This window comes from Paroedura picta, chromosome 15, assembly GCF_049243985.1.
Source record: "Paroedura picta isolate Pp20150507F chromosome 15, Ppicta_v3.0, whole genome shotgun sequence".
Taxonomy (NCBI): Eukaryota; Metazoa; Chordata; class Lepidosauria; order Squamata; family Gekkonidae; genus Paroedura; species Paroedura picta.
The window spans coordinates 19,738,247-19,762,146 of record NC_135383.1 but is presented as its reverse complement, the minus strand read 5'-3'; the positions used below and the strand labels follow the sequence as shown (position 1 = coordinate 19,762,146).

The window sequence follows — 23,900 nt, the reverse complement described above, 5'->3', positions numbered from 1 at the left end:
TTAAAAACAGCAAAAGGTATTACGTTTGCCATGAGGAAGTACTCTGTCCCTGTTTATGGATATCCAGGCCTTGCCCAGCATCTCCACTGGGATCACATGCACACAGATGTCTTGTAAGACTCAGGTCACTCTTCAAGTAATGCCAACAGCCTTCAGAACTCAGGCAACAGACAAGGGGGGGAGGGGAAAGTGGGGCTCCAGTTGTCCTTTGGATCAGCTGTTCCCAGCCTGTGTGACAAGGAAGTGCCAAAGTACTACAAAAACATCCATAAAAGTTATCTGCCCACAGAAGAGGCTGCAAAATGTGTCTTCCTTCCAATCATATCAGTTACACTTAACCTACCCCAGAATTATCTACTCTTGAAGGTTGTCCATTGCCTCTCTGCAGGAATCACTTCTCTGGTCTTCCTTCCTTCCTACTAGAAGAAGAAGAGTTGGTTCTTACATGCCGCTTTTCTCTACCCAAAGGAAGCTCAAAGCAGCTTACAGTCGCCTTCCCTTTCCTCTCCCCACAACAGACACCCTGTGAAATGGGTGAGGCTGAGAGAGCCCTGATATCACTGCCCGTCAGAACAGTTTTATCAGCACCGTCGCGAGCCCAAGGTCACTCAGCTGGTTGCATGTGGGGGAGCGCAGAATCGAACCCGGCATGCCAGATTAGAAGTCTGCACTCCTAACCACTACACCAAACTGGCTCTCCAGGCTCTAGAAGGCATAGCCAGACTCATGGGTCAACCTGGCGGGGAGTGCAGGGGAGGACATGTAGTTTTAGTTCTGGCGAGAACAACTTTGGGGGAGGGCACGTAGTTATGCAGGCATGTTGTTTTTGTTCCGGTGAGAACAGCAGACTTTATGAAGCATTCAGAACTCTCCAGCGCAACAGAAAGGCCTTTAATTTGCCCATTTTGTAATAGGCGACAGGACTTGACTTGACATTATCACTGCTTCTGTGTCAAACAGCCCTAGCACTATTCACTCATCCCATTTCCAGCCCAACCTACCAGTCCCTTTCACCTTCTTACTGTGGTGAGAATACAGTAGAGGAGAGGAGAATGAGGTAAGCCTCTTGGGGGTCCCTGTTGGAGAGGCGAGGAGAGTATAAAGGATTTTGAGTGGTGATGTTCTGCAGGGTGTTTTCTCAGATTCCTGTGTTCCTTGGGATGCCAGTCTGCTGGTGAGACCTGGGGATCCCCTGGAATTCTAGTTCATCTCCAAACTATAGAAATAAGTTTCCTGGAGAAAATGGGTGCTTTAGAGCGGGGGTCATCAACCCCCCGGTCCGGGGCCCGGTACTGGTCCGCGAAGGCCACGGTACCAGGCCGCCGGCAGCCGCGCCTGCCTCCCCCCCCCCAGCAAGAAGCTCTGGGAAGAGGCAGGCCCGGCACGCCAGCGACGCAAACGCGCACACGCAGTTGCTGTGCAGGCGCGTTGCGCCCCCTGGTGGTGAAAACGTACACACACAGATGCAGCGCATGCGCGTTAGCGTCCCCCTGGTGGCGAAAACGCACATGCGCGACAACTGCGTGTGCACGTTTGCGCGCAGCTGCCGTGCAGTGCGCGGGCTGTCGGCTCTCCCCTTGCCCCGGAGGCGGTCCCTGACCAAAGAATGGTTGGGGACTGCTACTTTAGAGCAGCCTTTCCCAACTTTTTTTTTTACCATTGAGAAACTCCTGAAAACATTCTTCAGGCTTTGAGAAACCCCAGAAGTAGTGTGATTGGGCAGAATATGGTTGGGAAGCGTAGCTGTGGACATGCCCATCCGAGGCCCCTCCCCTTCCCGCAACACAAGAGTGTATGCAAAAATCCACCCCCCCCAAGTAATTATCCTGGACCGGAATAGTGCATCCTCAGTGTCCAATGTGGTGTTCCTTCACCTTTCTTGTTAGAAAGGATTTACAACAGCCTGAAGAAGACTGCCTTTCAGGGATTAAGCCAGTGATGAAACTGAAAATCCAGCTATAAAGAGACTATTTTTCACATCCGCTCATACGTGTCTGGCACATCCAGTTGATGTAGTGGGTGCTGGGAAAGATGCGCCTGGATGAGTAATTTATCTTGCAAAATGGGATTGCTTTTCAAAATACCATCTTTCACTTAAACTCTTTCTCCGCCCCACGTCCTCCCCGCTCTAACAGGTCTTTGCATCTTGCACAATTAACACACGCCCCTTCTTGGAGGACAGAGAACAGCACATTGTTGTGTCGTGTCGGCCCACATCAGGTGGTCATTTCCTGTTATTTAGTGTGTAGTTTAAATTTTTCAAGCACAGGCCCCTTACATAGAAAATTTGTGGCTACGTGAGGCTCATAGAGAAGACACAAACAGGCACACCTGAGTGGCGTGCATACTTTTGCCTCGCGTAGAAATTCCTCCGGACAGGATTTACCTTCTGTCCCCCCCCCCCCCAAACTGCATGGCTTCCCCTATTTTCCCAGTCAGCTCATTTTTCCCTGTGTTCTTGAGCTGCTCCCAGTTGCGTGTGCCAATGGAGGAGATAGATGCTTTGTATAAAAATAAAAACCTCACTAGAAAATAAAAACAGCCTGAAGGGTAAAAACACAAGCCATATGCTTGAAAGATAACGCAATGAACACTGTTAGTTTTATACAGGAAAGCGTGAAGAAATGTTACATATATACCAGCTGGCTACCCAGCTGCATTCAATCAGTCCCATTCACGGTGTGGGTGTGGGTTATAACACTACAGGGGGGAGGGGGCACTGCTGAATTCTTGTTGTGCTCACCGCCCTACCCTCCAGTTCCTGGTTCTCTAAGGGTGTTTTGTGTAAGCACCTTTGCATCCCTGCAATGCAGCAGAGATGGCTCCAGGCTACAAAACCTTCCTGCCTTCTGCTTCTGCAGACTTCCAGCCGGGTCGAGCACTCTGTCAAGGGCACATCTTGTTCACACAGGACCTCTCCATTCCTTTTAGCAGGGAATGCGTCCCCCTTTGTGTTTACTATTCAGTGGTCTCCATTTTAAAAGGCATGGGGTATCTTTGTGGGGTCAGGGTGCATGCTCATGGATGAGGGTGGTGGGTTAAGACAGAGCTACAACTCTGCATGCAGGAGGCTCCAGCCTTTCAGATCTTGACTTAAAGGATCAGATAACCCACAGAAAGCTGGAGGCAAAGTAAACAGTACTGAACGTGATGGAACTCGTACGTTTGAAGTTTCTTCCCGCTTTGCTCAGTGGTCTCAATATTTGCAAAAGGCGTCCGGGGCAGAGGAGTCTGGATTGAGCTTGACTGACAAAAGGCAGATTCAAATGTTCCTTCTTCAGAACATCTGTTCCAAGGGGAGCCTGTGGCTCAGTGGCGAGCACCTGCTTTGCATGCAGTGGGTTGCAAATTAAATCCCTGGCACCTCCTGCTAAAGGACTGGTAGTAGCAGCTGTTGGAAGAGACTTTTCCCTGCCTGAGACCCCAGAGAGCCGCAATCAGGGCAGACAAGCTGAACTAAGAGGATCACTGAACTGCTTCTGCATAAGGCAGCTACATATGTTCACTTTACCCTTTTTTTGTGTGTGCACTTACTAGAAGAAGAAGAGTTGGTTTGCATCCCCTGCCTTTGTCTCTCCTGAGGTGCCTCAAAGCAGCTTGCAGTCACCTTTCCCTTCCTCAGTTATCTTGTGTGGTAGGTGAGGTAGAAAAAACTCAGAGAGGACTGGCCCAAGGTCAGCCAGCAAGCTGCATGTGGAGGAAGAGGGTGTGTGTGGGGGAATCAAACACAGTTCTTCAGATTAGAGGCTGCCGCTCTTAACTACGCCATCAAGCTGGCTCTCAAAAGAATCCACATGGCGTTTCTCTCCCTGTCTATGAGCTAGAAATCCCACCAGTGGTCAAAACACTTGCAGGAATAGTGGTGGTTTAGATATCCCCCTTTCCCCATGTGTTGTACTCCCAGAGGACTGGTTCCCACATTCCTGCTGGCATGGGAGAGGGGTAATTTTTTCTTTCTTTCTCTGTGTTCTCGCAAACGGGCCCTCTGCAGCCTCCTTTTTCAAAGGGGAGTGCGCCCACGAGCGGTGGAACCGAGAGGAAAAGGAGCCTAATCGAAACAAAAAGGCAGTTTATTATGAAGAAACGCTGTAGTGCAGTTTTCCAGGAACAACTCAATTTATTCAATTCTGTCACTAGATAATGCCGTGTCAGTCTAGGAGACGAGGGGAAATGGCATTCTCCCGTGACAGGCTTGAATCAATGGAGCTGTCCCCAAAGAAAGGTTTCCACCCAGAGCATGTCAGTTGACAGCATTTTAAAATACTAACAAACTGTTCCCTTACTGTGGCATTTCCTCTCCACGCGCACTCCTTAGCCATGGGCATGTGCCAATCGATGCGTGCCGTCTCCACGCGGGCCCCGAGCAGAAAGGGGTTTGTACACTGATTGCTTTGGATGTGTATCATCCGCTGAAGCTTAGGTTGGGGAGAGAAGGGGAAGCAAAAGCAACATGTTTTCCCTGCCCCTTGTCCAAACGCCCTGCCAGGACATACCTGCATACTTGCTCCAGATATGAAGGTGGGACTTCATGTCCTGCTCCTTGGAGAGTGGCCACGGTCACTGAAGTGTTTGGTGGCATGAAGGTCAATAGCATAACCTGGTAAATAATCTCCTGTTATGCTTCTAATAAGAGAGAGGGAGGTTTTTTCCCCCTCCAGACAGTTGGGAACCGTAGCTTTTGCCCCTGTGCTGTTTCTTTGAGAGCAGTCTCTTATTATTAAGTGGCTATTTCTGAAGTAGACTTCCCTCACCTCATGCTACCTAACCTGGAGGTTGGGAATACTCAGCATGGGAGAGCTTAATTGCCACGCTCCAGTTCTTCATCTGCAAACCAGAACTCTTCCCTCCTCCCTTCAGCTTTGCTTTTAAAGAAAATTAACCAATTGCAGCTGTTGCTCAGGCCCCAAGCAGCTGCAGTGCCAACACCGAAAAGCCCAGCAAAGCCTGAGAGTTGCCACTGAGCAGAAGGCCCTGAGTACTCCCGTCAAGGAATAGAAGTTTAAGGCATCTCTTTGCTAACTTTCTCCATTTTTCCAGATCACCCTTCATCCTTCCTTTGCATTGTGGCTCATGTCCTAGTTGGATGTCTTCAACAAGAATACAACCAGAGAACTGTAACCGGCTTCCTCAAAGGCACAGGATGGGCCAAAGGCCCAGCTGTGTTTGTGCTTTCTTGCCACCGACTCCTGCCACTCGATAGGGCATACGTATAGCGACCAATGTCCAGTGTTTCCACCATGTTCAGTGGGGCACGGATAAGTATTGGCATGCACATCCACGTCAATCAAAGCTTTACGGCTGGCAGAAGTTTAACTCGGTGGCCAACAAGGAGCAAACAGCATAACACATTTTGGGGGCATATGCAAAGGGGAAAAAAACCCCAAACAGTCTAACAAAAATAGAGTCCAATGGCACCTTTCAGACCAACTAAGATTTATTCAAGGTGGGAGCACTCTGTGCATGCACTTGAAAACTCCCACCTTGAATAAAACTTTGTTGGTCTTAAACGTCCCTTTAGACTCTATTTTTGTTGTGCTATTTCAGACCAACACAGCAACCCACTTGAATCCAAAACAGTCTGTAATGGACTATTATTTTAGAAGATGTGGAAGTCGTTCAGGGCAGAATACTCAGAACAATGGAGGAAACTCTTGAGCCAGTGCCTGGAGACACAGGGTGCGGATAGTGAGTTATTGATGAAGGCAGGAGCTGGCACATCTGGGCACCTCACAGGGTCCATCACACACCCAGTGGTCCCACACATGCTTGTGATGCCCCTGCAGACAGTGGAGGAAGCCGCAGAACCCGCTCTGCTGCCTTTTCCAGGTTTCCTTCCCAGTCGGCCCTAAAGTCCCTGCCATGTCACACAACCCCTGAGGCAAACTCTTGGTTCCCGAAGAGAAGTGCATGGGAGAAAATGGAGCTCCCAGCTTGGAGAGAGAGATATGGGCATGAAAACATTATTTATTTATTTATGTATTTATTTTTGCATTTCTATGCTGCCGCTCCCAGAAACTGGCTCGTGGCGGTTCACAAACAGTATCAATAAAAATTCTTCCCCAGAACAGTAAAACAATAAAATATAAATACAAATACAAGATGGTGGAATTTTAAAAATTGCTCCCCATATCCCGGGTATCGATCCTTATATGTAATCTTGTTTACTTGCAATTTTCTAAGTGTGTTTTACAGCTAAAGGCAGTGGGGTTAAAGAGGTGGCCTAGCAATTCAGAAAGACCTGGAAAGCAAGTGGTGGAGTTGAGATGCCAACTTCCAGGTGCGACCTGGAGATCCCCTGGAATTACAGCTCATCTCCAGAATACAGAGAACAGTTCCCCTAAAGAAAAGGCTGCTATGGAGGGTGGGTTCTACCACATTGTACCCTACTGAGATCCCTGCCCTCTGCAGGATCCACTCTCACAAATCCAGAACTTGGGAGCTGGCAGCCCTCTCCTTACATGCCCTGCCATGGAAGTAGGAACCTGGAAGTCCCTGTCCCATTACTTCCAAAACACCCATTTTTATTTTTTGTTCCACCGTCTTGCCTGCGTTTTGTTCCTGGTAGCGATAATTCTTTAGTTCCGTCTGTGCCAGCTTCATGTAATTTATATGTTACCTGCTATTTATACGCAAGTGGCACAAACCTAACAATGAGAGATGCGTTAATTTTAATAGGGAAAAATGTGGTGTGAGGAAAGAACCACAGGTGTGGCTGAAAATAAAGATTAAATGTGTCCCACAAATGAAAGCAACATGGGATACACAAATCGCAGGGACCTGCTTTTGAAATCTTATCATGTACGTTCAGAGAGAACGAGCAAATTGGTTTTCCCCCCTGCTGCCCATTATCAGCCGCAAATTCTCTTTTCTTGTCTCTGCAACTTTAACGCCCGTCCTTCTCTAGTGATAGTCAACGGAGCGACGCTTAACATTTAATTAATTGGATTAAGTCCTGATGGTTGTAAACAAAAGTGGATGAATTGTATTAATTGAAGGGAAACAAAGCAACCCGTGGCACAAGGCAGAGGTAGGTGGGAGAACACTGTGGCATTAAAAGCAGAACTGTGCTCTTAATTAATTGATTTGCAACAAAGTTCTATTTGGATAATTAGGAACAGCACTGCCCTGTCAGCGCAATTAGCTCCTTGCTTGTCAGTTAATATCAAACTTGCATGGATCCAGGTGTGCATATAAATGAGCCCGGATAGGAGGCTCAGGGTCAAGTTCTGTGAGACCGTGAACAGTGACTTGTTGATATACCTTTTAACAGCCTTGTTTACCTTCCTGAGTACTTCAAAAGGGGAAGTGAGGATGAAGAGAGACACAAATTGTAGAACTGGTGGTGGCACATGGACTTCAAGCATCCAGTCATGCTCTTCTCTCTTCTTTGGTCATGCTGTGGCTTTTTCAAGCAGATCGCTGTGGCGAAAATGTTACGTGTGTGTGTCACACGTGGGTTGCTTCCACCTCACGGCAGTACTGATTGGCCAGTGCCTGTGCTGTCACCAATCCACTTCCTTATTCCGAGGCAAATATCACACCTTTTACAAAAATCTGTCAAATTTTATGAAATAAGCTGGAGTAATAATAAAATTGCAGAAATAGTTTTGAAGCAGCTTTTATTATTCCATTCGGCTATACCAGTAGTCAAAACAGATCAGAGAAACTGAGTTCAGCTTAGAAAATAAAGAGCAATACCGGTAAGGTATTTTTTCTGATATTTTTTCTGTTTAAGTAAACCAAATGCACACACTTGGAAATTGGGATATGGCATTAGTTTGCAGTTCTCTTTCAGCTGACAAAGCCCCCCCCCCCTCGCCTGATCTCCCAGAACCGTGGTAGTCAACCTGTGGTCCTCCAGATGTCCATGGATTACAGTTCCCATGAGCCTCTGCCAGCAAATGCTGGCAGGGGCTCATGGGAACTGTAGTCCATGGACATCTGGAGGACCACAGGTTGACTACCCCTGTCCCAGAATACTGTTTCCCACCCAAAAGTGGGCTGTGAATCCTCTCATAGTGGGTCATGGGCCACCAGTACCCCTTCTGTGACTCCCATCTGTATCTTGGAAACGGTACCTTCCGTGTAACCTATTAGTGGGCATTCTTCCTGCACCGTGTATACACATTGCTCAAGTAAAAAGTGTCCTGACGGTTGCTAGAATGAGTGAGACTCTTAGGGGGAGTCATGGGGGAGAAGGTGATCAGTGCCTGGAATGGAACCTCCATATACCAAGGCTGTGTACACTGCGTTGTCATCTGCTGAGGAGACATAGGGCAGGAAACAGGGCAGCTGTTTGTTGCTGTCTCATTTTGCTAGCCACTGTAGAAAGCGGGGCACCAAGTTCATAATTTGTCCAGGCCCCCCAAAAAACTTTGAGAGAGCTTTGGAGCGGTCACCATACCCAGTAAATTCAGACTTGTGGGTCACCATACTAAAAAGGTTGAGAAACACTAGAGCAATTCATTTCCAGGCAAGTGACAACTAACAAGCCGGAACTATTTTTGGGGAATGGGGCAGGAGGCTGCTGTCTGCCTCGGGCTTAGGATGGGCCATGTTTAAAAATTAGCTTTATGTCCATCCTACTTTGCGGTCTCTGGATCTTGGTACCAAAAAGCCACTGCATATATTTTGGGCTTTTTAGGGGGAACCCCCCCCCCCATTTCTTACCATATTCCCTCTGGCTTCCTGAAAAGCTGCACCCATGTTGCCATTTAGCGTAGCCAAGAGGGGCTGAAACCAAAAGAGAAAAGAAGCATCCTTTTCATTTAATTGTGCAGAATCGCCCTCAGCATATATACCGAGGCTCTTTGGCTCCTATCCTTGACCTGTTTTGAATTGCAGAAAGATGCCTTTCAAAGATGGAACAAAATTATTAGCTTCCGATTGGGAGGGAAAGAATTAAAAAGTTAACAATAACTTCAAGTAATAACCTGCTCAAAAGAATTTAAATTGATGCACTTCAAGAGCTTCACAAATACGCTTCAAAACGCGAGATGACAAAAGTCTTTGCTGGCCTGCCTGTTCGCCTTCACTGCCTCGTCCACTTACAGCCTAAGAAAGGGAAAAGCTTCCCTGCCACTTTGCTGTAGGCAAGCTGCAGACCTGAAGCTACAGAATGATACAGAGGCCATTCCGCTCCTGTGTCTCTTCTCTCATCTCAGCTACAAGGGGGGCTTAGAGCCAAAGGGCAGGCGTCCAGTTGGATGCTGGGCATGTGACAGGGCCTGGTAAATCTTCTTTGCAATTTATCAGGCCTGGAAGCATGGCCTGTGGCTTGCTAAGGCCCAAGTCCAATTCTGATCCAAGGAGTTCAGAAGAGCCAGTGGTCCTTCAGCCCAGAGGGGAGAGTGATGGCTTCCAGGAACCACTTGTGGTTCCAGAAGAGAAATCTCCACTATGACGACCGTTTGCCACAGCTTTCGTTCGATGCACTTGTTGAAATTGTGGCGTGAATGTGCCCAGGCCCAGCATCGGCGGCTAGCAGTGTATCTAAAAGAGCTTCCCGCCTGTTTTCTGCCCTTCCAGGGACTGGGATTGGATCTGCGATTGTCCTCCCCACTCTCTAGGGCCTGAGCCTGGACAAGAAGAGGCAAAGAGGGACCAGGGGATGTTTGGACCTAGAATTGCCAGCTCTGGGTTGAGAAATTCCTGGAGATTTGGGCAGGGGGTAGAGCCTGACTTTGGTTTTTAGGGTAGGAGAGAGACCTCAATGGGACAATGCTATAGAGTCCGCCCCCGAAAGCAGCTCTTTTCTGCAGGGGATTTCTGTGGCCTGGAACAGGGTAGTCAACCTGTGGTTCTCCAGATGTTCATGGACTACAATTCCCAGCAAACGCTGGCAGGGGCTCATGGGAAGTGTAGTCTGTGGACATCTGGTGCAGTGGTCCCCAACCTTTCCGAGGCTGGGGACCGGCAGGGCATCGGGCCGCGCCCCCGCGGACCGTGCCCCCGCGGGTCACGCCCGCGGATCGGGCTGCGCCCACGGGCCGCGCCCGCGGATCGGGCCAAGCGGGCGTGGCCCGCACGGGCGCGGCCCGGCCCTGATTCCCTCTCCCCGCCTCCCGCAGTAAGTAGCTTCCCGGGCCGCAAGCTTGCGGCCTGGGAAGTTTTTTACTGCGGGGGCGGGGCGGGGAGAGGTAGCCGCGGCCCGGTGCCATGGCCTTTGCGGCCCGGCACTGGGCCGCGGCCCGCAGGTTGGAGACCCCTGATCTGGAGGACAACAGGTTGACTACCCCTGGCCTGGAGGAGAATTGTTATACTGGGAGGTCTTCAGACTCCACCTGAGGCCTGGAAGCCCTGAGTGCCCTGGACTGGCCCAGGGAGACAAGGTGGCTTTGATGCTAAAGAGCTGCCGGTGGAAGAAGAGGGTGAGAATGGGGGGGGGGGAGGAGAGGGACTGGCTGAAGAGGAAGAGGCAGAAATTGCCCCTCCTCAGCATCTAGGGGCCCATTGCGAGCCTCCTGGTTCCCCAGTCCATGGCAACCTGGAACTTCCTTGAATTGACGGCTCCAAGTCTAGGGTTGTATTTTGATCGGTCTTTTATAAGCCAAAAACAGGTATGAGGGCATTGCCCAAAAACCTCCTGCCTCAACAGCAGTCCTTGATGGATTCTCTTTTCACTTTGCAGCTGGGCTCTAGCTGTTTTTGGAGGCTTTCCTCCGACGGGCTTGTTTTGCGCTCCGCAGAATCCCACTTGTTTCCCTCGTCAATGAGGATCCCCTTCCAGGGCCAACGTTCCGCATTGTTTAGTTTCCTCATCAGCTCTTTACAGCACGGGTGGCTTTTATTACACCTCCCATTGGGGCTCTCCGGCTCTTTTTCACAACCTTCCCTTCTATTGGAAAATCAATGGGAGGCTGGCCTTTTCCCGTTGACTTACTTGCCTATAAATAAACCTACCTTTTTGTGCCTCTTTTCTTTCTCCTATTGATTCCCTCCACGTCGCTGGGTTTTCTCGGAAGGTTGGACCGGCCACACTCTTGTTAGAGGTTGATTTCTGACCGGTTCCTTGGGAGACGGACCCAGAAGATCAGGCAGCTCTTGGGTGGAGGTGTAAATGAGGGAGGGGATGGGGGATGGAGGACTGAATTCCACAGTCAGGTGGGTCTTAGACCTGAAAGTCAAGCTTGCAAAACACGACCCACAGAATGTGTATGAAGGACTCCTGGAAGCACAACGTGTCTATTCTTTCAACACAAAGACGTCCTGCATGGACACCTAACCCCAAAATCCCTGTTTGTGAGGATCAGGCCTTCCATTGTCAGGAGAGCAGATTTAGCCCTTGCTGTCTTGGAATATCTGGTCAAAATTCAAGTGAGTGGCATGCCTTAGGCTCACACCAGTGCATGCAAAGAAGGAAACAGCAATACAAGCAGAGACTTTAGTCTTTTCAAAGTAATGTAAGTTGTTTATTACAGAACTACCTTTCTGGACAGCACAAGAGAGAGGCAGAGCCCTAAACTAGTCTAACCATCTGGGATGGATGGAGATGCAGGAGCTGTGCCTGCATCACTGGTGCCGAAGAGGTTCTGGCTGTGTGTGCTGGAGAGGGTTGGGAAAAGAAGCAGGCAGGCAAGAAGTTCCCTGAGCATATCAGTCGATGCATCAAAGGGGCCAGCAATCAAGATCAGTGACCAGGAGGCTGTCAGGCCACTAGCCAAAACTCTCTCAGAGCCTACTCTAAAGGATAATGCACTTCCCGTGTGCTTTTGCAGCTGGATTTTCCTGTACAGAACTTCTGAATTCAATGTACTTCTAAAGTGCATTATCTAATGTGTGCAGAATGGGCCATCGCAGGTCCTTCTCTTCCAGCAGGCTGCCCTTTCCCTTGCAAGTGACGGGGTGCAATCTGTTTCCCAGCCACTCAGGAAGAAACACACTCTGAAGCTGGGTTCTGCTTCTTGGTCATGAAGAAAAGAAGAAGAAGAGTTGGTTCTTATATGCCACTTTTCTCTACCCGAAGGAGTCTCAAAGCAGCTTACATTCACCTTCCCTTTCCTCTCCCCACAACAGACACCCTGTGAGGTGGGTGAGGCTGAGAGAGCCCTGATATTACTGAAAAAGAAGAAGAGTTGGTACTTATATGCCACTTTTCTCTATTCGAAGGAGTCTCAAAGCGGCTTACAGTCACCTTCCCATTCCTCTCCCCACAACAGACACCCTGTGGGGTGGGTGAGGCTGAGAGAGCCCTGATATTCTTGCTCAGTCAGAACAGCTTTATCAGTGCTGTGGCGAGCCCAAGGTCACCCAGCTGCCTGCATGTGGGGTAGTGTAGAATTGAACCCGGCTCTCCAGATTAGAGGTCCGCACTCCTAACCACTACACCAAACTGAATGTGACAGAAGATGTAGAATTAGTGTTTATTCATTTGGTTTCTATACTGCCCCTCATTTGGCATCTCGGGATGGTGTACATGGAATATGGAAACTAGAAAATACATTATAACATTTGTAACCGTTTGAGTCAAGGAAATATAGCTGGTAGATAATATCCCAAACAGCTGTTGAACAGATAAGGGACATTTGGTCATCAGTGTTGCAGTTTCCTGGCAGCTAGGTTGGATTTGGGGTCTTATCCAAAAGCCTGGCAGAAGAGCTCCATTTTGCAGGTCCTACGAAACATTTTGCATTCTGATAGAGCCTTGATCTCATTGGGGAGTTCATTCCACCAGGTTGGGGCCATGAAGGCTCTGCTCTGGTCAAGGCCAGATGGGTTTCTTTGGGGATTACGAGGTTGTTGATATGTATAAAGTGAGTCGCTCTTTGGGGAATATAGGCAGATGGTCCTTGAGGTACACAGGACGCTGACCACCTGTCCACCTGTCCAGAGCATCACTGGAATGAAAAGGGAAATGTAGGGTGTTAGGGTCAACCCAAGTTGGGTCATGGATGCCCAGCTAAATTTATTCTCACATTCACAGGGAGATTAACCTTTAAAAACCTCTCTGTCACCCTATACAAGTCCAAAATCTGCGAAAAGGAAGAAGGGGCTTTAGTCTTCCCTCATGCACCTCTCTCTAGCCGGCCCCTCCTGTTATAAAATTACTGCAAAAACAATTGGGGAAGGAGACGAAAGGTAACAGACAAACATACCAGTGCTTATATTTTATAATCTTTGTAGCAGGACGATCCACCAGAAGCATGAAGGGAGGTGTGTTCTAGTGTTGAACATGTTGGCGCATGTGTGCGTAACGCAAGTATTAGATTCACATTCTCATGATGAACATCGATCCTTCTTCGACCAGAGATCAGAAGAAGAATACTTTGGTCTTCAAATCATGAGAGTCCCCAACAGTGATTGTTCATCTCAGAACTTGGAAGCCAGTCCCTATCGTCCAGCGACGCAGTTATGTAGAGGCCACCTTATTTCTCTTCCCTTCAGAGGTCAAGAGAAGGCCCCGACGGACAGTAGTTGCAGCTGGCGTCTTTCTCGACGTTGCCAGAGGGATGCGGCCACAGCTCATGGTGTTCAGGAGGCAGCTGCGGAACTGCACATGGCAGACAAATGTGGAGACAGTAAGGTCGGACAAGCTCAAGTGGTCCACGGAGACCATGGAAGGCAGAGGGGTAAGGGAAGGGGTAGTCAAACTGCGGCCCTCCAGATGTCCATGGACTACAATTCCCAGGAGCCCCCTGCCAGTGTTTGCTGGCAGGGGGCTCCTGGGAATTGTAGTCCATGGACATCTGGAGGGCCGCAGTTTGACTACCCCTGGGTAAGGGTCACTTCTCGGCCCCGCTACCTCCCAGAGCTCAATGTCATGGGCACAGAGGAGTTTTTCCTTCCCTTCCACAATAAGGGGATGTCAACAAAGTGTGTTTTCCTTTATTCTCACTGATGGAGGAATACAGGTCCTTCCCCCTCGCGTGTTGCTAGTGTCCCCAGGCACTTACCTGTTTGTTCATGAAGACATAAATGACGGGGTTGTACACGGTGGCTGTCTTGGAGAAATAGGACGGCAGAGAGGCCAACGCCGGCTGGACGGCGAAGTCCCGGGTGGTGGTGACCACCATGGCGAAAGTGGCATAGGGCAGCCAGCAGATGAGAAAGGCCATCACCATGGTGATGACCATCCGGGTCACCTCCCTCTCTGCACGCTGCGTCGTCTCTTGATCTTTCTGCTGAGCTGCTACCTGCAGGAAGGACGAAGGGAGCCCCGAAAGAATGAATCACTGGTCTGCAGCCAGGCCTATCAAACAGCACAGAGCGAGGGGATGCTTGGCTAACCAGTTCTGCTCCCGTGTGATGAGATTCCGGGGTTTCGGAAAAGGCCACAAAGGCCAATATGAAGAGCCGGGTTTGATTCCCCGTTCCTCCACATACAGCCATCTGGGTGACCTTGGGCTAGTCGCAGTCCTGTTATTCTTGCAGAGCAGTTCTGCCAGAGGTCTCTGAGATTTACCTATCTCACAGGTGTCTGTGGTGCGGAGAAGACGGGAAGGCTATCGTGAGCTGCTTTGAAACTCCTTTGGGTGGGGTAGGAAAAGAGGTACAAAAACCAACTCTTCTTCTAGAATCATGGAATCATGGAGTTGGACGGGACCTCCAGGGTCTTCTATTCCAAGCTTTTGCACAATGCAGGAAACTCACACCCACAGTGACCGCAATTCCATGCCCAGATGAGCCCCCCCCCCTCAAGAAAACCCCCAGAATCCCTCCTGGCTCCAAAGTGACGATCGGCATTTCCCAGGGCATGCAAGAAAGGGCCACAAGAACCAAGCACTGACACCACCCTTCCTGCCCACCCCCTCACAACCTGCATAAGTTCACAGAATCAGCATTTCTGTCCTCTAGCTCTATGTTGTTGTTGTTGTTGTTAGGTGCAAACTTGTGTCCGACCCATCGCGGCCCCATGGACAATGATCCTCCCAGCCTTCCTGTCCTCTACCTTTCCTGAGAGTCCATTTAAGTTTGCACCGACTGCTTCAGTGACTCCATCCAGCCACCTCATTCTCTGTCGTCCCCTTCTTCTTTTGCCCTCAATTGCTCCCAGCATTAGGCTCTTCTCCAGGGAGTCCTTCCCTCTCATGAGTGGCAAAAGTACTTGAGTTTCATCTTCAGGATCTGCCCTTCTAAGGAGCAGTCCGGGCTGATCTCCTCTAGGACGGACCGGTTTGTTCGCCTCGCAGTCCAAGGGACTTGCAAGAGTCTTCTCCAGCACCAGAGTTCAAAAGCCTCAATTCTTTGACGCTCGGCCTTCCTTATGGTCCAACTTTCACAGCCATACATTGCAACTGGGAAGACCTCTATAGTCCTTACTTAAAAACTTCCATATATGACAGCCTTTCAAGTACTAAAAGAGGGTTATTATTTCACCATCTTAGTTTGAAAGCCAGATTTATACTCCAAAGAACATATTAAAGCAATTCCCAGCGGCAGCAGAACAAAGGCTCTTTAGACCAGCCCTCTGTTTTCAACAGCCAGACCACCTTTCACTCACCACATCTTAATTTAACCAGGTCCTTCTTGCAGAACGTGTCATGGCCAGTTCCCATGTACTTTTATCGCCCGCTGTAGAATGCTCTACACATGTGTCCTAACCATTAATCACCGCAAGAACTTCCATATTTCTTTTCTAACAACGTAAGAACAGACCAGGGTACATAAGACCAGTGGCCCATCTTTCCCAGCACCCTCTATGACCATTTACACACTGGGAACTTCACTGCCCCAGCTCCCGTGCAGGAGCACAAGTCGGGGGCAGATGAGGTGCACCAGGCCAAATGCTCCCCTGTGTGGGTGCAGGAAGAGGTGGGGCAACCTGCCACGACTAAAACTCCGGCCTGCAGCCCAGCATGAAACCTCCAGTGCATAAATGGTCTATGACACAATGCCCAACTGTGTCCAGGATATTGTCATCAAGGATGTTGACCAGCTGTTCAGAGAAGCGATGGGTTGGGATCCATGCCTTACGAGGAGAGGCTGAGAGAGTTGGGTTAGTTGTAGCTTGGAAAAGAAGAGAGCAGGGGCCAATAAGATAGCTGTGTTTGATTGTGTGAAAGGTAGACCTGTTGAAGAGGAGGCCAACTTGTTTACGGCAGCTTTAGAGATGAGGACGAGGAGCCATGGGTTCAAATGGCAGCAGCAGTGGGGTCCCATTTAGATATTGGAAAGCATTTTCTGACAGCGAGGACAATTCAGAGATGGAATTGTTAAACATTTATCAGGTGATATGACCCCATATGGTCATGTTTAGCCCCTCCCCCTTCCCAGAATGGCCAATGATGTGCCTGGAGGGGGTGGGAAGGGGAGGGGCCCCAGGTGGGCGTGTCCACAGCTCTACTTCCCAGCAATACTCTGCAGGATACTCTGCACTTTTGGGGTTTTTCGAAGCCTGAAGAATGTTTCAGGGCTTTCTCAACAGTAAAAAAAAAGTTGAGAGAGGCTGCATTGAGTTAAAGAAGAGTTTCCTTTTGCCTGTCCAGAATCTATTGTTCATCAACTTAATTGGGGGCCACCAGTTTCGTCCCCAAGTTGAGAGGGAAGGAAAATAAATTCTGTCCCCATGCATACTTGGATAAATCTCTATCATGTCCCCCCATAGTTTTTCTAAAGTGAAAAGACCCAACTCCTTAACCCGACCTCTTCTGACCCCTTAATAATCTTGGCTGCCCTTTTCTGTACCCTTACCAGCTCTGCAGTTTCTCTTTTGAGACACTACAACCAGGACAATACAAAGTATTCCAAATGAGGGCTTACCATTGATCTAAACAAGAAAAAAAGAACTGGGTTTTTGTACTCCACTTTTTACTACCTTAAGGTGTTTCAAAGTGCCTTACAATCAACTTCCCTTCTTCTCCCAGGAGCAGACACCCTGTGAGGCAGGTCAGGCAGAAAGAGCTCTGAGAGAACTGTAACTTACTCAAGGTCACCCAGCAGGTTGCATGTGGAGGAGGAAGGGGGAAACCAAGCACAGTTCCCCAGATTAGAGGTTGCCGTTCTCAACCACTATACCGTTCTCAACCACTATATGTTGGCATCATAATATCGGCCGTTTTATTTTCATCCCCTTTTCCCCAGTAATCCTAAATATCGCACGTCTATTTTATTTTTCTTCCGTCACGGAACATAATTACTGCCAATTAGCTAATTAATTATTGCCCTTAATTATTGACAGTTTAAGCAGAGGCTAGAGGGCCATCTGACAGAAAGGCGGATTCGGTGAACTTAGGCAGATTGTGTGTGTGTGTGGGGGGGGGGAGAAGGGATTGTGTCAGTGCTTGGCTCTTGTGGCCATTCCCTGCATTGTGCAGGGGGTTGGACTAGATGACTCTGGAGGTCCCGTCCAACCTTATGATTTTATTATCTGCACTCTTCCTTTATATGAGCTGATCAGTTGGAGGGTGAGGACAGGCTGTTCTAGAAGCAGAACGTTTAAGAATGTGAAGGTCCCATCTTAGCGTACTAAAATTCTAGGATCCTGATAGACAGAAGTCTACTAAATTTGGCTTGTTAGCCAAACTTTGTATCGAGTTCCTAGTGAAGAGAGGCTCTTTCACTTTTGTGGCACAGAGGCCAAAGGAGTGCCCGATGAAAGGGTTTTGTAGGAGGAGGAGCTGGGGGGATAAGTTTATAGCAATCTTCCCTTGTGCTGTGCTCCAACTCAGTGCTCCGCCTGGTGCCATCTTTAAAGGAGCACAGGCTGGGATCCTAAGAGCACTTCCTTGGGAGTAAGCCCATAGAATAGCATGGGACTTACTTCTGAGTAGACACACTTAGGCTTGCTCCCACTGTGCCCCTGCTAGATTTCAAGCCATGACTCCCGCAATGAAGTCCGCTACAGGCTTTAATTGATGGTCACCGGAGCTGCATTTCTGGTCCCCAGAGATAGCTTAGCAATCTGTTTATGGACTCTGATTAGGGCTGACATGCTCCAGTTGGGGCCTGGATTCTTCCATAATTATAAGTGATGGTCTCCAAACTACCGAGATCAGTTCCTCTGTACTGGAGGAAGAGGCAGGTTTAGAAGGTGGACTCCGTAACATCACCTCTCTGCTGAGCTCTCTCCCTTTCCCAAATCCCACCACCATACACGGTCTGAGCCCAGCACACCTGAGAGGCTGCTTAACTGACTATCCCCCATGAAGAGCATTGTGCTGGGGACTCCTGGCCCAAGACAGGTATGTCTGGTCTCAAAAGGACCTGGCCCCTACCTGGTGGAATGAACTCCCGGAAGAAGAAGAAGAAGAGAAGAAGAGTTGGTTCTTATATGCCGCTTTTCCCTACCTGAAGGAGGCTCAAAGCGGCTTATAGTTGCCTTCCTTTTCCACTCCCCACAACAGACACCCTGTGGGGTGGGTGAGGCTGAGAGAGCCCTGATATCACTGCTCGGTCAGAACAGTTTTATCAGTGCCGTGGCGAGCCCAAGGTCACCCAGCTGGCTGCCTGTGGGGGAGCGCAGAATTGAACCCGGAATGCCAGATTAGAAGTCCGCACTCCTAACCACTACACCAAGCTGAGGACCCTGTTGGAGCTAAGCCAGTTCCACAGAGCCTGCAAAATGGAGCTCTTCCAAAAACCATTTGGTTGAGGCCAATGAATTCCTGCAATAATCACGTCCAGAATATCATTTGGCTTCCTGCCACAAGGACACTTTTCCACTGGAAACCAACATCTGGAAGCTAGATCTGAAATTATTGAGAACAAGTTCGACAAATCCGAGAATATTATATGCCATCAGCAGACTTTACTGTTTAATAGGTTTTATTGTTATATTAATCATGAAATGTTTTTATTGTTTTATGAACTAAATGTTGTTTTAGTGATCTGTTGTACGGAGCCAGCTATGCCGGGAGGGACAGTGAATGAATGAAATTATGTATTTATTTATTTAATGTTATTTAATCTAATCTTATCCATCTGTCTATCTGTTTATACATTTATTCACTCCCAGACCAGCCTGAACTTTGGAAAGAATTCCAACAACTATAACTGTGAAAGTATTGTTGCTGTTTTAATCTGCTGTTATTTATTTAAATGTAATTTTAAATTTAATTTGTTTTAATTTTGCATTTTATATCCGGAGCTGGCTTGCTGGGAGGGCAGTCTAAAAATATAAACAAACAAACAAACAAGTACCTGGAGTAATCCCTTTGGGGCTTTGGAATAAGCCTGGGATTACTAGTAACCCTGGTTGAAAATGACAGTCTTAATGCATTGTTTATCGAATGTCCAATGGTGTTGACTGTACGGACTCATGGGTAATCCATCTTGAGTCCCTCTGAGAAAGGTGCCCTATAAATAATATGCACAGGTGCATACATAGCTGCTCTCTAGGTTCTCAGGCTGAGCAGCGTGTTTGGCTATACCTCTTAGCTGAGATAGCGATCTACCAGTGATACCGGAGATCAAACCTTTGCATCAATATAGCACCATACCCTGTCCCCAAACTTACCCACACCCCTCACATGCTCATAGCGCTGGAGTACTCACTGCGCGCAATGTCAGTAGCAAGTTGGCATAGGAGAAGAGAATCGTGCTGAGAGGCAGAGCAAAGCACATCACAAACAAGGCCATGATGTAGCTGTTGTTGTTGGTCCCACCCATGTACCAGTTGGGGCCACAAGATGTTCCCAAGCCTGGGAATGAAGCAAGTGGAAAATTAACTCAAAGTCACCAGAGGAATTCGGGGGGGGGGGGCCTTTGGTCTGAAACAGTGGAACAAAGTTGAGATTCATTGGACCAACAAAAAATGTACGCAAAGGTTTGTACCAGGAACTGTAGGCCCGTTGGCTGTCTTTGGAGGTGACATTTGATGGCTAAATTCAGAGAACCAGCATTTCTGTGAGGTCGCTCTCTAGCCTCTTCTTAAAAATGTCCAAGGAAGCAGAACTCACCACCTCCTGAGGAAGCCTGTTCCGCTGAGGAACCGACCTAACTATCAGGAACTTCTTCCTGATGTTTAGACGGAATTTCTTTTGAATTAATTTCATCTCACTGGTTCTGGTCCTACCTTCTGAGGCAACAGAAAACAGCTCTTCAAGTACTTGAAGATGGCTTTCATATCATCTCTTAGTCATCTTCTCTCCAAGCTTCCTCAACTTTTCCTTATATATCTTGGCTTCCAAACCCCTGACCATTTTCGTTGCCCTCCTCTGGACATGATCCAGTTTGTCTACACCAATTGTGGTGCCCAAAACTGAACACAGAGCAGGGTAAAGCGGTCTCATCACCTCACACAATCTGGACACTATACTACTTTTGACACAGGCCAAAATCCCATTTGCCTTTTTAGCCACTGAGTCACGCTGCTGACTCATGTTCAGTGTACTAAGTATGGTGTACTAAGACCCCTAGATCCTTTTTACACTTGCTACTGCCAAGACAGGTCTCCCCCATCCTCTAATGATGCATTTGATTTTTCCTACCTAAATGCAGAACTTTACATTTTTCACTATTGAAATTCATTTTATTAATTTTAGTCCAGTTTTTCAGCCTATCAAGATCATCCTGTATCCTGATTCTGTCCTCTGCTGTGTTTGCCACCCCTGCCAGTTTAGTATCATCTGCAAATTTAATAAGCACCCCTTCTATTCCTTTATCCAAATCATTTATGAATATGTTGAACAACACAGGGCCCAGGAGAGATCCCTGAAGCACTGCACTTGTCACTCCTCTCCAAGAGGATGACAAACCATTAACAAGCACCCTTTGGGTACAATCTGTCAACTAGGTATCAATCTACCTAACAGTAATAGGATCCATACTGCATTTTACCAACTTATCAACAAGAATATTGTGTGGAAACTTATCAAAAGGTAAGGCAGATAAACTATATCCACAGCATTCCCCTCATCCAGCAAGGTAGTAACTTTCTCAATAAAAGAGATAAGGTTACTGTGACCAGATTTGTTCTTGAGAAAGCCGTGCTGACTCTTAGTAATCACAGCCATCTGCTCTAGCTGCTCAAGGACCAACTGTTTTATTATTTGTTCTAAAATTTGCCAGCTATAGACATCAAATGAAGTGGTCAGTAGTTACCCAGATACTCCTTTTTCCCCTTCCAGAAGACAGGAACAACATTTGCCCGCCTCCAATCTTGTGGCACTTCACCTATTCTCCAGGAATTGTCAAAAATAATGGGCAGAGGTACAGAAACTACATCCGCAAGTTCTTTTAATACCCTTGGATGCAATTCATCTGGCCCAGAGGACTAAGTTTCATTTGAAGAAACTAGGTGTTTATGCACTACCCCTACAGTGATCCTAAGCTGCAAGAATAATTTCTGTTCTTAAAGACTGGCTTTCAAAACCATAGCTAGGAGTTAGGATTGTGTCACTTAAGGTTTGCCTCCATCAGATTTTAAAGGTTGAATTTCAAAAGGGGGAGGGTTGCAAAGAGAGACAAAAAAAAAACCCAACATTGTTTGTGTCAAAAACAAACACCCCCGGTTTGCTCCCTGTGCCACTTTCCTGAACATTTTGTTCTAGAATATTGACAGAGTTCCCTGGAACATTCAGAGGCTAGCTCACAGCAGGCATTGATTAACCGGAGCCTTTGGAAATCCATCACAGTGGGTTGGCACACTACAGCATGGGACAAAATGTTGATTGAGACAAACCGACAGTTGCTACAGGAGACTTGGAGACAGTGTGCTGTTGCACGGGTGGGGTGGGAGTTGGGTCTCTGTGGCTTCTGGGATTTGCTGCCCCGGTTCAGGAAGAGAAGAGATTTGGATCCATCTCTCCAGCATCCTGTTGTCCCACGCTCCACAGCCCTACCCATTTGATTTATCCCTTTTAAAACACCTAATTCTTGCATTTGCAAAGGTAGCACCTCTCTCTCCATTTCAGTCACTGATGAGAGCGTTGTTTTCACAAACACATAACCAGCTGTCTTACCTTCTGGGACGTAGCTGCCCCAGCCAAACAGTGGGGGGACGGTCCAAACTAAGGACCACACCCACGTGTAAAGGCAGCCAATCACAGCATGCTTTTGCTGGAACTGGAAATCTCCCACAGGCTTGCAGATCACCAGGTACCTCTCGAAGGCCAAGATGGCCAAGGACCAAAGGCCCACAATTCCTGAAAGAGGGACAAAAATACTAGCAGGCCCAAATAGATGTCTGAGCAAGGGCTCTTGAAAGTCTTTCTCTGAAAGGTGGAGGTAAGAGCTCTCTGGTCAAGGTCCTCGTTGCACATTCCTTGAGTATCGGGACCCATCCTGAGGAGAACTTCACTGGGCACAAATAATATCTGAAGGGTGCTTGGGACATGATGAAATCTCTCTAGTGCTAACAAACTTCCTTGTTTAAATAATGTTTTAATTTTTGCCACAGGGCACAGATATGTTTCCTCGCCAGGCAGGGCTTTGGGATCTTTACTCTGGCTAGATCTCCCTTTGAGGAGTGGGCAGAGGCAGTTGATCTTAGGAGCACATGTAACACGTACCACGTGCTACATATAGCATGTGCTACAGGCTCCACGGTTCTAGGGGCCCCATGAGACTGTATGGTTAGGGGGGCCTCACACTGTGATTCTTAGGGAGTCTTCATACTTATGCGCTTGTGGGTCACAAGAACGAGAAAGAGCAGTATGCACGCTCCATTAGTGTCATGTACTTCACCCGAGGGGGCCTGTTTTTCCCAGGAAGTTCTTCCAGCCTCTCTTCCCCACTCCCTTGTCCCTTCCACCCTCTGAGGTCACACCTGTTATCTTTTATGGTTGGTTCGATTTAATGTTGAAAAGAGTGCAAATGCCCTTGCCTGGTTCTTTGCTGCTGGGTGCAAAAACATTTGAAGGAAGATTTCACTTTGTAGTTTAGATAAAGCTGCCCTTTCATGGGAATACCTTTTGGCGCGTAAATCCCATGGAAGCAGAGCTGGGTCTGAGGGTATATCTGTTCTTTGAATTCTCTGGGAGGCTTCTTCAGCAATGTTCCTCTGTAACAGCAAGTTCCTGTGGTTGCTTCCCTAGAATCCCAATAAAGCTACTTTTGGATAAACCAGCCCTGTTGCGGGGCGAGGAAGGGAAGGTGATTGCAAGCTGCTTTGAGACTCCTTTGAGCAGTGAAAAGTGAGGTATAAAACCCAGCTCTTCTAGGCCCCTTCTGCACGCGTCGGATAATGCACTTTCAACGCACTTTAGAAGCAGATCTTTCTGTTCCACACAGGAAAATCTGGTGGCAAAAGCACACCGAAAGTGTGCAGAATGGACCCTAATCTGGAGCTCTAGCCACTCTTCTCCATTGCCTGTGACGTCAGCTGAGTCCCAGCTGCAATTTCACAAGCTGCCTTTCTTTCCTCAGTCTTAGCCCCTCTCTTCCCGCCACCTCCAATATGGAGATAATTATGCTGGGACACCCCGCCCCCAAATGCAACTTTACCTGTTAAGGAGACCATGAACCCTTCAAACTGGCAGGCTGTCTTGCCAAACATGAAGAAGCCGACGGCATTGTTGGCGAAGCTGATGGTGCTTCCAAAGAAGGTGACCAGGAGGTTCGCAGTGGCCAAGTTCACCAGGATGTAGTTCAAAGGGGAGCGGAGTTTCTTGAAGCGGACAGAGACCGCAATGACTAGTCCGTTGACCAGAGATGCTGAGACCATCACGACCCCCATGAGGACACTGACTGAGATATAGATACTTTGTGAGGCCAGGTGGGGCCACTGTGGCCCGTCAAAGGGGCTGAGGGTCCCGTTCTTTAGGGATGCATTTGCTGTTTGCATGTCAAGGGTATTGTCCGTCTCTGCCAGCCAAGACCAAGCCAGCAACCAAACTTGGAGAGCTGCAGGCCACCTTTATAAAATCACAGATGCATCCAGGACCCAAGGAACATCTTGGTGTTAAGTAAGCTTTCTTAAGCCCTCCCCATAATCAGCTCTTCCCTTGGAAAGCAGATGAAGTTGGGAGAATTTCGCTTAGCATCTCAGTGAGCAAAAGCAATCCCCATTAAAATGAGTGGGG

General features: G+C 48.2%; 1 protein-coding gene across 1 annotated transcript; it reads right to left on the bottom strand.

The window, feature by feature from the left end:
* Positions 1–13,850: 13,850 nt before the first annotated feature.
* LOC143824218 (pinopsin-like) lies at positions 13,851–23,662 on the bottom strand. The gene is made up of 4 exons (XM_077311231.1): positions 23,323–23,662; positions 21,840–22,022; positions 19,432–19,577; positions 13,851–14,132 (listed from the first exon to the last, which is right to left on the bottom strand). The coding sequence occupies exons 1-4, from the start codon at positions 23,660–23,662 to the stop codon at positions 13,872–13,874; spliced, it is 930 nt and encodes a 309-aa protein (XP_077167346.1). The 3' UTR covers positions 13,851–13,871.
* Positions 23,663–23,900: the final 238 nt, after the last annotated feature.